This window comes from Chrysochloris asiatica, unplaced genomic scaffold (assembly GCF_000296735.1).
Source record: "Chrysochloris asiatica unplaced genomic scaffold, ChrAsi1.0 scaffold00047, whole genome shotgun sequence".
NCBI classification, from domain to species: Eukaryota; Metazoa; Chordata; class Mammalia; order Afrosoricida; family Chrysochloridae; genus Chrysochloris; species Chrysochloris asiatica.
This window is the reverse complement of record NW_006408565.1, coordinates 2153304-2166534: the sequence shown is the minus strand read 5'-3', so window position 1 is coordinate 2166534 and position 13231 is coordinate 2153304. Positions and strand designations below refer to the sequence as shown.

At 42.1% G+C, this 13231-nt stretch overlaps 1 protein-coding gene across 1 annotated transcript in view; it reads right to left on the bottom strand.

Moving 5' to 3' along the window:
• Nucleotides 1-12343, bottom strand: part of YARS (tyrosyl-tRNA synthetase) — a 32559-nt gene extending 20216 nt beyond the window's left edge. Inside the window, exons 1-5 of the mRNA XM_006862147.1 lie at nucleotides 12287-12343; nucleotides 8009-8155; nucleotides 7715-7890; nucleotides 4595-4724; nucleotides 2283-2363 (exon numbers count right to left, since the gene is read on the bottom strand). Coding sequence (XP_006862209.1) covers nucleotides 2283-2363; nucleotides 4595-4724; nucleotides 7715-7890; nucleotides 8009-8155; nucleotides 12287-12343 — 591 coding nt within the window. The remainder of the gene's footprint in view (nucleotides 1-2282; nucleotides 2364-4594; nucleotides 4725-7714; nucleotides 7891-8008; nucleotides 8156-12286) is intronic.
• Between the last annotated feature and the right edge of the window lie 888 nt (nucleotides 12344-13231).

The window sequence follows — 13231 nt, the reverse complement described above, 5'->3', positions numbered from 1 at the left end:
TGAAGGCACTGGCAAAGAACAAGGCTCTGGGAACTGATGGAATACAAATTGAAAGCTTTCAACAAACAGACGAAGCACTGGAGGCACTCACTCATCTATGCCAAGATATGTGGAAGACAACTACCTGGACAATTGATTGGAAGAGATCTGTATTTGTGCTCATTCCAAAGAGATCAAAGGTGATCCAATGAAATGAGAAAACCATTGGACAATATCATTATTTCATACGCACATACAATTTTGCTAAAAATAAAAATGGCTGCAATTGCACATTGACAGGTTCAAGCCTGATTCAGACGAGGACGTGGAATGAGGGATATCATTGCTGACATCAGATGGATCTTAGCTGAAAGCAGAGAATACCAGAAAGATGCTTACCAGTGCTTTACTGACTATGCAAAGGCTTTCGATTGTGTGGATCATGACAAGCTATGGACAACATTGAGGAGAATGAGCATTCCAGAACACTTAATTGTGCTCATTGAGGAACCTGTACATAGACCAAGAGACAGTTGTTCGAACAGAACAGGGAACACTGAATGGATTAAAATTCGAAAAGTCGTGTGCCAGGGTTGTATTCTTTCACCATACTTTTCAACCTGTATGTTGAGCCCATAATCGGAGGAACTGGATTATATGAAGAAGAACATGACATCAGGATTGGAGAAGATTCAGTAACAACATTACTTGAAAAGACAAAGTATTATAATGAAGTGTGCAAAGACCTGGAGATAGAAATCAAAAGGGAAGAACGCACTCAACAATCCTGAAAAAAACTAAAGGAAAAAAAAAAAAATCAAGTCTTGAATTGCAACACTGAAGGATTCAATGGGTAAAATACTGAATGATGCAGGAAGCCTCAAAAGATGAAAGATACATATTCACTGTACTAAAAAGAATTGGTTGATGTTCAACCATTTCAAGAGGTAGCGCATATGATCAAAAACTGATGGTACTGAAGAAAGAACTCCAAGCTACACTGAAAACATTGGCAAAAAACAAGGTTCCAAGAATGGACAGAATACCAACCGAGAGGTTTCAACAATTGAAATGGATAAAATACTGGAAGCAGTCACTCTATTATGCCAAGAAATTAGGAAGACAGCTAACTGACCAACTAATTGGAACAGATTCATATTTGTGTTCATTTCAAAGAAAGGTGACTAGATAGAATGTGGAAATTATTGAATAATATTAATATTACACATAAGTAAAATTTTGCTGAAGATAATTTAAAAACATTGAAGCAATACACGGGCAGGGAACGGCCAGAAAAATCAAGCCAGATTCAGAAGATGTGAAATTAGGGATATAATGGCTGATGTCATATGGATCTTGGCTGAAAGCAGAGAATACTGCTTTCAGAGAGCACTATGAAGAAGGGAAATTCTAGAACATTTGATTGTACTCATGTGGAATCTGTATACAGACCAAGAGGCAGTTGACTACTGCCTTAGTATGGATTACACCTCAACATACACCCAAAATCCTCAGCACTGGACCAATACACAGCATCATGATAAACAGAGAAAAGATGGAATTTTATTTTACATGGGTCTACAATAAACACCTATGGAAGCAGCAGGCAAGAAATCAAATGATGTACTGCATTGGCCAGATTGACTGCAAAAGACATCTTCATGCTTTGTTAAAAAGCAAAGGTGTGATTTTGGATGATTAAGGTAAGCCTCACCTAAACCACAGTATTTTCAGTCACCTCATATGCATGCGGAAGCTAGACAGTGAATAAGGCTGAACACAGAAGAACTGATGTCTTTGAATTACAGTGTTGGGGAAAGCTACTGAATATACTATGAACTGCCAGAAGAATGAACAAATCTATCTTGGGAGAAGTACAGCCAGAATGCTCCTTAGAAGTAAGCATGGCGAGACTTCATCTCACATACTTTGGACATGTTATCAGGAGGGACTAGTTCCTGGAGAACATCATGCTTGGAAAAGTAAACAGAGGGTCAGCAAAAAAGAAGATGCCCCTCAATGAGATGGACTGAAACAGTGGTTGCAACACTGGGTTCAAGCATAGTAATGACTGTGAGAACGGCGCAGTCACTAATTGGAGGACACAGGACAACTTTCTTATCCAGTTAAGCATCATATTTAACTTCAGTTTAGGCTCAGTTGTCTCATCTGTAAAACAAAGAAAATTAATACTTACCAGGCAGTACCACTGTGGTTGTGGGACTGGTACATCACAGTTCAATAAACTTCAGTTGTACACCTCTGAGACGCAAAGCAGAGAAGTTAGGAAAGAGGACACTAACCTTTTCTGCAAAGGTGAAAATCTTTCTCTGATCAACACCTCCAAATTGAGCATCTACTTTCAAATATTCTTCATCCAAAGCCTGTGAAGAGAAAAAAAAAAGTGTATAAACTCCTGGTCATGTTTCTTTAATCAGAAAATTTTGGCAATTGCTATATTGTTCAATGTATTCTTCAAGGTTGAGCCAGGAAGCAAATGAACACAATTCAGCTTCTCTGATAGCCTTAAAACCTTTACAAGTAAACATTTGTTCAGTACTGTGAGAAACGTTGGCTATACTGACAAACGCTCAAGTAATCCAATGTGTACTCACTTTAGTGAGAGTGAGGTTTTCTTTATTCGATTTTGTGAAATCGGGCAGCCACCCCAATAGACAGGGGTAGATGCATCACATAGCCGGCCACAGTTTTTATTATCTCCCAAAAGCCCCTCCTCCAGTTCTAGCTCCCCATATACAATTCTATGGCACATCCCCCCTCCCACTCTAGCTCTGGTAGCATAGTGGTTACGAATCAGGCTGCGAACCTTAAGTTCAGCAGTTCAAAGCTACTAGCTGTGCTGTGAGAGAAAAATGAGGCTTTCTGCTCCTGTAAAGATTTACAGCCTTGGAAACCCTGTACAGGGTCGCTATGAATTGGTTCAGACTCATGGCACATAACCACCACCAGAGAAGCCAAAATGGCTTGCCCATGGTCTTAATGGCTGTATTCTTATTTAAATTTCCTAGTCCTAGAATAGCCTGCTTAAAACAGTCTGTTTGCCTGGTTTAGCAATCTCATGAATTCCTGAAAATGGACCACGCCCAAAGGAGTTATTTCTTACAGTACCTATAAACAACAAGACTTCATCAGATGTCATAGGGGAACCACATCAGAAGAAAACTAGTCATGTCAAAAGGTCCCCAATGAAAAAAGCAACCTGTGACAAATGTCAAATACGTGGCATACACAAGTACATGCTACACAAGCCCAGAAAACAGGCAAAGCTGAACTGGTAAACCAAGTTACCAACACTTATTACATGCCTGGCCTAGTGCCAGCCCTGTGGACACATAGATGAATCAAAGCCAGATTCTGATTCTAGAAGTCCAATTATCCACAGACACAGAAACAGATCATTTGAATACAGTATGCCAAGGGCTAACCTAGAAGTTAATTGTTGTTGTTGTTGTTGTTAAGTGCCGTCGAGTCGGTTCCGACCCATAGCGACCCTGTACAGTTAATTAGAGGAACACAAAACACAAATAAATGATTATCTCTATCTGCTTAGACCAGGCTTTCTAGAATCAGTTTGTGGGTTGTGCTGGGTTTTGAAGAACATATGCTTGGGTTTTCACCTCAAAGAGGAAACAATGCATCAACACCCAGGTGTGAAGCATGTAGGAGAACTATAGTGATTTGGTTTGCAAAAGTACAACTTTAAAGGGATGTAGGAAGTGGTTAGAGTGATGTTGTTAAGTGCCTTCAGAGTTAGTTCTGACCCATAGCGACTCTGTATAGGCAATCTTGGCCCAGCTCTCTCCTGGCCAGTGAATGGTTTGAAGGCAAAATATGACAAGCACTGTAGCAGCAACAGGGCAGAGCATGCATTGGAAGCTTGTGAGTGGGAGACAGGGAAAACAGTGGGAAGGCTGCTGTAGGGCCACGTGAGAGGCTGATGAAGCAAGGCAGTGGGAATGTAGAGCAAGATTGAATCTGAGCTCTTTTTAAGAAGTAAAATTGATAAGATCTGGTGCCTGACTAGACTGGGGATGGGTGGGGCAGAGAGGAATGAGAGAGTGAAGAGAAGGGGAACCAACAGGAATGGAAGAACCTAGAACACCACTGTGCAACAGAACTTGTTGCAATGCTGTATTATATATGTGAGGGGTGCCCAATATGGTATCTGCTGGCCACATGTGGCTAGATAGCATTTAGGTAATTAGTATTAATTTTCCATTTTCCTCCTTCTTCCTACAAAAATATGAAGTATGATTTTTTGTTTTATTTAATGGAAAATAGGGCCATGGCTGAAATTTATTTTTACATATCACTCTGAAATTGATTTTCTTAAATTAAGATATTATGATTAGCAAAATGAAGATGAGGTGAGCAATGTCTTAAAGGATAGACAGTAGGGAAGGAGTTACAAGTGAATTCATGTAGAAGTGCTCCAGGAAGTAAAGAATGCTAGAGAGAGAGACAGGAAGGAAGGTCTAGGGTATGGTAAAGGGACAGGAAGTGTGCTAGTAAATGGAGCTAAGATGAAGGTTTGTGTCCAGTTGTTAGAAACATAGCAGAAAAGGCAAGCTGGGGCTATCTTCCTCATAAGTACCTGCAGTCCAGGGTACAGGAGACCACTCAGCAAAGGATGTTCCACCTGCTTTACCACCTCAGCTCCAGCTTTCTTGGCATCATGCTGTGTGACCACAGAGGAGAGTCTGTACACATCTAGTGTGTACTCTCTGAGGAGGAAAGGAAGAGGGAACAGCTACAGAACTAGGCCAAGGCTTCAGTTTCCCAGGGAGACCCTAAAGCACACCAGTGCTGATTTAATCTGGTAAAGGTTGCCATGTGGATACCCATTTTCCCCCCATTGCTCATTTATTCCCCCAATCCTAAAACCTTCAAAGGGAGCACTGTGTGATGGTTTCTGAGACTCATGCTCTCATTCAAAATAGAACTTTTCTTCTGGAACGCCAATTAGATAATTGTTGTTAAGTGACTCTCTCAATCTGTCTTCCATGTCTTTATTTTTTCAAAACTTAAGTACATCTAAGGAATAATGAACAATATCGAGAACAGCATACTCATTCACCAGTTTAAGAAAAAGGACGTAACAATTGCTGTGAAGCTCCTGAGTGCCCCTCTATGATCCTATTCCACTCCTTCCTCATATGGAATAATCACTATTCTGAACATTTATGTTTCTTTCCAGTCTTTGTTTGTATCTCTAAATAACGTGTTGTAAATATTCTTGAATACGCATCCTGCTATGCAACTTTCTCTATTTACGCCTAGGGTAGACTGAATTTCGGGAACTGGCATCTTGAACTTACTGAATGTCAAGCTATTTTCCAAAGTGAGTTAACCAATTTTTATTACTTTATATTGTCATTGTTTAAAAATTGTTGTCAATCTTGTGAGCATGAAATGGCTCTCACTATAGTTTAAAATCTACATTTCTTTGAATAGTAACCAAGAAACCTGAAAATCTTTTCTTTTGCTTATTACACATTCAGGTTTCTTCTATGAAAAGCTTGTTTCAGAGTTTTCTACTGGATTTACTTTTTTTTTTCCCTCTCAGCACTCACTTTATTTTTATTGTTATTACTGACAATACATGTATATATTTTTTCACATCTAAAACTTTTTAAGAAGATATTAACAGAACATTTGTCATTTTACCCATTTTTACATGTACAACTACTCAGTGACATTAATTACGTTGACCATGATGTTCCACTATTACCATTGTGTATTTCCAAATGTTTTCCTTACCCTTAACAGGAAACTCAGTGCTACCTACGTAATAGCTAATCTTCACCCCGTCCCATCTGTCCCGGGTTCTTCTTGTTGTTAAGTGCTGTCGAGTTGGTTCAGACTCACAGTGACTCTGTATCAGATTTCTGAGTGGCTGGTGAGTTTGAACTGCCAACCTTGTGGTTGGTAGTCCAGTGCTTATCCTACCGTGCCATACCAGGACTCCACCATCCCTGGTAACCACTAATAAACTTTGGTCTTTATTGCAACTGCCTATTTTAGATATTTCATATAAATGGGGCTTTTTTTCTCTTTATGTAGGAGAAATATACTACTACTCAACCTCTACTGTAAGGTTGGTAGCCCTGAAAACTCCTATTGTATTTTTTTTAATGTAGCATGTTATGGATCTATTCCTGTTCCTAGAGGAATAAGGAACACATATTTCCACATGCAATCAGTATTTATCCTTTTATGTTTCACTTACTTCACTCAGCATAATGTTTTCCAGATTCATCCATGTTTTTGCATCTATTGCACCTTTATTTCTCTTTATAGCTGAGTACCATTCCAGTATAGATATACATCACAATTTGTTTATCCATTTTTCTGTTTGGTTGTTTTCACATTTTGGCTTTTGTGAATAATGTCTCAACGAACACTGATATACATCTGTTTGAATTCCTGCTTTCAAATCTTTTGAGTATATACCTATGAACAGGATTGCTGGGTCATATGGTAATTTTATGTTTAAGTTTTACAGGACTTGCCAAACTTTTCCACAGTGGCTGCACAATTTTATATCCCAACAGCCAAAGATGAGGGTTCCAATTTCTACACATTTTTACCAACACTTGTTAATTTCTCTTTTTCTGGTAACCGCCATCTTCAACAAAACCAAACCAAACCCTTTGTCATCGGGTTGATTCTGACTCAGCAAATCCATATAGGAGAGCAGACCGCCACACCTTTTCTCCCAAGGAGCAGTTGGTGAATTCAAACTGTTGACCTTTAATTTAGCAGCTAAGTACTTTAATCACTGTGTCACCAGGCTCATTACTTAGCCTATCAGGGATTCATAAATAGCTGTAGATTAAATGTGAAAAATAAAAACCTCATGCACTCTACTGAGGCAACAAATCCAAACATCTGTCTTTGTAAAGGTGTTTATATACTGTAATTAAAATTCTAAATGTCAACAGTGGGTTATGGTAAAGAAAAGTAGGTTAGATGAAGTAAAAAAAAAAAGGGATTTACTTGTGAGCAAGAGAACTGGACTCACATTCAGACTCTTTACTCACTAGCTGTATGAACTTGGGAAAATTAAAACTCAGTTTATTTCCTTACCTGTGAAACTGGCTAAAAGATTGCTTACCTTGAAAAGTTGTTCTGAGGGCTTAAATGCAAAAGTACCTAGTAGTGATACATGGTATGAAGTCATAAAGACTGTTTGAGAGGTTTTAAAAATGAAAGATTATGGAGACTATCAGGCAGGATGAATAATTATTTAGGAAAGAGTAACTTAAATTGGGATATAAAATTCTATCTAAGGGAACATTATAAACATGAATAGAACAAGATAAGAAGCAATAAAACTGTTATTATGGGAAATGGGAAATAAGTGAAATCTATTTCTTTCTCATTTCCTTTAATATTTTTGGCTCAGACTGGAAAGAGAAGGGGAGGCTGCACTGTTTACTATTATTCTCCCAAATGCTGTGAGCTCTTCAAGGCAAAGAACTTTGTTATGATTGGATTTATGTCTCTAGCAAATAGAAGGACAGTACTCAGGCATTTACTAGACAGTACATTTTTCATAGATGATTTAAAAGCACAAAGGACATAAAGTTTTTAGTGGTTTTTATTAGGTAAACCCAAACAGCTTCTCCAAATTTTAAGAGTGCCTGGATTCCGCAGGCCTGTAATTAACTAAACGAACTAGAGCCAGTAGAGTGGGTGATCAAGCACTTACTTGCTGAGTTGGTAGTCAGTGCCTTTTACGAACTTGAGCTTTTCCAAAGGCACACCAATGCTCTCCAGCATTGCCTTGATCACATTCTCATAGTAGCTGGTACGGAGTTCTAGAAGTTCCCACGGGGCTTTCATGTTATCTAGGTATGCGTGGAGGTCTGCAAACAGAATCGTTACCTGGAAAGGGACCACCAAGATGTGAACTTGTCCAAGTACTCCTCCACCCGACCTTGTCAAACCTTTCTTTTGCCCACTTCCCAAGGGCAGTGGTGTGGCTTACAGCATTAGGTCTTACCTCACAACCTGCCTTCAGGAAGTCCGCAATCTTAGACATGGGCACGAAGTAAGCCACATGTGGCTTGCCTGTGGTTGCTGTTCCCCAGTAAACCTTAAGTTCCCGCTCCTTCAGGATCTCCTTCAGCTTTTCTTCCCCCAGAACCTCCTGTTGTGGAAGCAGAAGAGCTGGTTTAATGTTGGTGCCCCACCTTGCTCAGTGCTGGTGATGAGTCCAGCATCCTTACCCTGTGACAAGGAAAACAAAAGCATGTGTCACTAAGGAACCAGGCTTAGGACCAGCAAGAAGGTCCAGCCATTCTGTCAATGCTGAGCGAGAGCCAACTTAAGTCGGCGCTTGCTGCTAGTACCACCAGTGAAATGACAATGATGCGAGGAAAGGGAGGTAGTATCCCTAACCACATCTTTTCCAAACCCTGTACGGGGTTGCTATGAGTTGGAACCGACTTCACAGCACATAACAACAACAACAACTTCTACCTTAAGGAGCTCTGGTAGCGTAGTGGTGACGAGTTGGGCTGCTAACCTCAAGGTCAGGTAGTTCGAAACTACCAGTGGTTCTGAGGGAGAAAGATGAGGCTTTCTGCTCCTGTAAAGAGTTACAGCCTTGGAAACTCTATACAGGGTGGCTATGAGTCAAAACCAACTCCACAGAACACCACCACCACTTCTAACTTACTCTCCTTTTTGTAAGAAGACCTTCTTGAAATAGTTGTCTCTTCCAGTCTCTATTTCCTTATCTCCCATTCTAATTCCATGTAAGTATCACATCACTGAAAATACTCTTGCTAATATCACAGATGAGTTCCACATTGCTAAAGTCAGTGAATAATTTTTAGTCTGCATTCCCTCTTTTATTTCAGTCTCTTGGTTTTCTCCCTACTTCTCTGGCTGCTGGGGGAGATGGGGGTTGGGGTGGGGGAATCAGATTTCTTTGCAGCTGCTCCTCTTCTCCTTAATTACTATATATTAGCAAACCATGGGGCTGTAGTCTCTACATTCTCTCTAAGTGATTCTTTCAGTTGCTTCAATTACTATTTATAAGCTACTAACTTCCAAATTTTCTGTCTATACCCTTATATAGAACATGTAACTTGCTGTCACTCCAGTTAATTCAAAGTCAACATGGTCAGAATTAAACTCATGCTCCTGAACTGCCTATCTCACTCCTCAACTATCTTTTTTCACCTACAGTTTCATTCCTAGTTCACGAAATCAATCACTGTTAACTGCCATCGAGTTGTTCTGACTCATAGTGACCCTGTATAGGGTTTTCAAGGAGCAGTTGGTGAGTTTGAACTGCCGACCTTGCGGTCTAGTGCATTATCCCACAGTGCCACTTATTCACCAGTAAATCAGAATCTTATCCACCACGCTGTTTAAGTAACTCCAAACAGCTCTTAAATTCTTCTACTTCTCTCTGACCCTACACTACTACTACCTAGTCTAGTCACCATTAAAGCACCCCAGGACTACTGTACTAGTCTCCTAACAAGTCTCTCGTATCTACTGCTGTCCCTCCAATACACGGGCCGAAAGGTAGCCCAGAGAGATCTTTTGCTAAATCCAAAATATCATTACTCGATCCCCTATTTAAACCTTTAATGATTTTCTTTCACCTTAAAGCAATATTGGAAAAATCAGGCTGACATGCCCGTGATAAAATTTTTGGTTTTTCTTCAGGTGTGATGGTTTGAAGAGGCTGTTAGGAGCCAGGATAGGCAAAAATGATTGGCTGAGTCAAATAGTTATTAGCAGGATTTGTTATAAACCTTTACTCCTAGACTGCTGAAGGCTAATATTGCACCCACTGGGTTAATATGCTGGACTGCAAAAGTCAGTGTGAACTGCAGGGTCGGCAGTTCAAGCTCAGCAGCCGCTCCTTGGAAACCCTACATAGGGTTGCTATGGGTAGGAACTGACTTGACAGCCCTTAACAACAACAAGGCATCTGTTACTTCCCAAGAAGTTCTCACCACTCAAGAAAAGGTTAGATCACTGAACCTTCAAAAACCTGAGTAAGCCGACTTTAGTTTTGTGCATCCTTTATCTCCAACCAGCACTCTTTTATGGAGAAAGGGTACGTGACAAAGAATCTAGTGGCTAAGGAAAAGCATGAAAATTTTTGGTTAAGATCAAACTGTGAGTGTTAATAGCCCAAAAATCCATCAGCTGATTGATTTTATAACACAAGTACTATAGTTATAAAACCCTGTACAGGGTTTTTGAGGCTGTAAATCTTTGCGGGAGCAGAGCGCCTCATTTTTCTCCCGCGGAACAGCTGGTAATTTCGAACTGCTGACCTTGCAATTCGCAGCCCGATTTGTAATCACTACGCTACCAGAGCTCCTTATAAAACAGAATAGTCTACATTAAAAAGGAATGAAGTTCTGGTATCTGTTATAAGAGTGAACTTTGAAAACATTATGCCAAATGACAGAAGCCAGACATGAAATGTATGAATTGAAAGAAATGTCCAGAATAGGCAAATCCATAAAGACAGAAAGTAAACTAGTCATTCCATAGCACTGGGAAATATGGTGACTGACTACTAATGGTATTCTGGTGTGGCGCTGTGGGATAAAACACTAGAAAGCAAGGTTGGCTTGAACCACAAAGTTGGTGGTTCAAACTCACCAGTCACTCCTTGGAAACCCTATACAGGGTCACTATGAGTTGGAACCCACTCCTACTTAACAACAACTAATGGCACTTAACAACAATTGTGTGGCGCTGTGGGTTAATGCGCCAGACTGCAACATCAGTTTGAACTGCAAGGTTGGAGGTTCAAGCTCACCAGCTGCTCCTTGGAAACCCTACACAGGGTTGCTATGGGTTGGACTCGATGGCACTTAACAACAACAATAACAAAACAATGGTATGGTTTTTTTTTTAAGGTGATGAGTATGTTCTTCAATTAGTGGTGATGGTGCATAACCATTAAACCGTACAATTTAAAAGGATGAATTTTATAGAGTAAATTATATCTCAAACAAAATAGCAACAAAAGAAGCTAGTAGCCCAAGTAATGTATACCTGTTCATTAGAATAAAGTCCAATTTTAAACATAGCCTACAAGACTTGGTCCCTGCCTCCCCCTATCCTGATGGTGGTGGTGTGTCGTGCTAAGCAAGTAAAATTTACAGTATGTCAGAGGGTATAAATGCTACTGGGGTGGCAGAGGCAGGGCAAGAGTTAGTTCTGATGGTAAGTTCACTATTTAAATATAATGGTCAGAAAGGCACCTAAGATGGCAATAGTCAGAAACCTAAAAGAGGTGTTGTTGTTAAGTGCTGTAGAGTTGGTTGAGACCCATAGAGACTGTGTATAAGGAGCTCTGGTAGCGTAGTGGTTACGAATCGGGCTGCGAACCTTAAGGTCAGCGGTTCGAAACTACCAGCCGCTCCATGGGAGAAAGATGAGGCTTTCTACTCCCGTAAAGATTTACACCCTCGGAAACCTTGTACAGGGTCGCTATGGGTCAGAACTGACTCGACGGCACTTAACAACAATAGGGTTTCCGAGGTGAGCTTGAACTGCCAACCTTGTGATTCAAACTGACTTTGCAGTCCAGCGCATTAACCCACAATGCCACACCACGACTCCAAAAGAGGTGAGAAATAAGCAATTTTAAAAATCCCTTTATTAAGAGCTTGATCTGCATTTTTCCCATTCTATTTAACTTAGCCCTTTATTTGACCCACAATTCTTTCTCCTATCTGGCCCTGGCACCTGAAATGCTCCTTCTCTCATTCTTCTTCTGGCTAACTCCTATACCATCAATTCTGGAAACAGTAAGACGAAAAACACTGGAGTGAAGGGATGATCTGTATCCTTCAGGGTGTGATTCAGAAGTCACTTCCTCATGGATGTTTTCCCAGCCTCGCCGCCCTCCACTCCTTTCCTGATTCTCTTTCAAAACTCAATGTACAATTCTTTCCAGTACTTGTCTCCACTATGGGTCACCTTAAACGCCTGATCTTCTCTAGGCAAGCTCTGGGAGGTCAGGGTCTTGACGGTAATCAGTGTCTAGCACCGCACCTGGCACATATGTGGTGCGTAGAGTGGGATCCTGAACTAAAAGCCTGACTCAAACACAAGGCAGAGTGTACATAGAAAGCGAGTCAGTCAGAATGACTGACCAACCGATAGGTTCTTTCATAGCTGCTCGGATACTGAATTCCCGGCCTACACATTTATGACCCCCTCGTGGGTCTCACGATCACTGGACCTAGGGCCCCAGACCCTCAATCGCGCAGTTCCAACCCCGAGGCCCGACCTGCAGGTTCCGGGTGATAAGGTGCAGCTTCTCCTCAGGGCTCAGAGCGTCCCCCATGGTTCCACCGCCGCCTCTACCACCTTACGCCTCTAGCCCAGTGCCCACGCTCCTTCCTCAGTAGCCGCAGCGGCAGTGTATCAGGAACCGTCACGCGAGTTTAGGTAGGTTGCATCAGATGAGATAGTTGCTCGACTTATTTGGTCTGAGCCCTTCAGCGACTGGCCGTGGCTGTGAGTCAGGAAAAGCAGAGAGTCGAGCAGGTCGATGAGACAAGAATGAGTGGAGCCAGGTTGGGGGGGGAGATGGGTGAAAGGTGTTATTGAGGCGCCTGCGCGGGGCACGGGCAGGGGGCGGAGCCACCTTAAGAGGCGGGGCGGGTTCCTGCCAATCACCGTTTGCTTGCCCTCCTCCTGGCGTTGCCCAGGCAGCCTCAGAGTGGGGGGAGGTCGGGGAGGGGTCGATAAAATGGCGCAGGGGGCGGAGTGAGGCTCAGTCGTTCGCCCAGGCTTCGGCCCGGTTTCTGGAGGTGAAAAGCGAGAGGGACGAGGGGGGTCGGCGTTTTCGGCTGGGAAGGGGTTGGGGGCGCCTGTTGCTTCTCTGGAGGCGCATGTATGCATCCACCTAGTCGAAGGGTTGGGAGGCCCTCACCCTGCTGGGAGAAGGGGTGATCCTGGTTCTTGTGATAGCAGGGCTACTGTTCCTGCCCCCTCCCACCACGTTGGTGGCTGATGGAAGCTCCTCACCCTGCTGAGGAAAAGGGGGGCTCTTTGGTCACCTGAGAGGCGGGAAGTGATGTCTGTCTTCCCTGCACAGTGGGTGGGGGAAATTAATGTGTAAGTGGGTGGGCAATACCCACTTGGGGGAAGGGTGCTGCTAAGGTGAAGATCGCGATTGAGGTCTTTACGCTGCTCTTTGCAGGTGGGGCAGGGACAGGATGACCCGCCT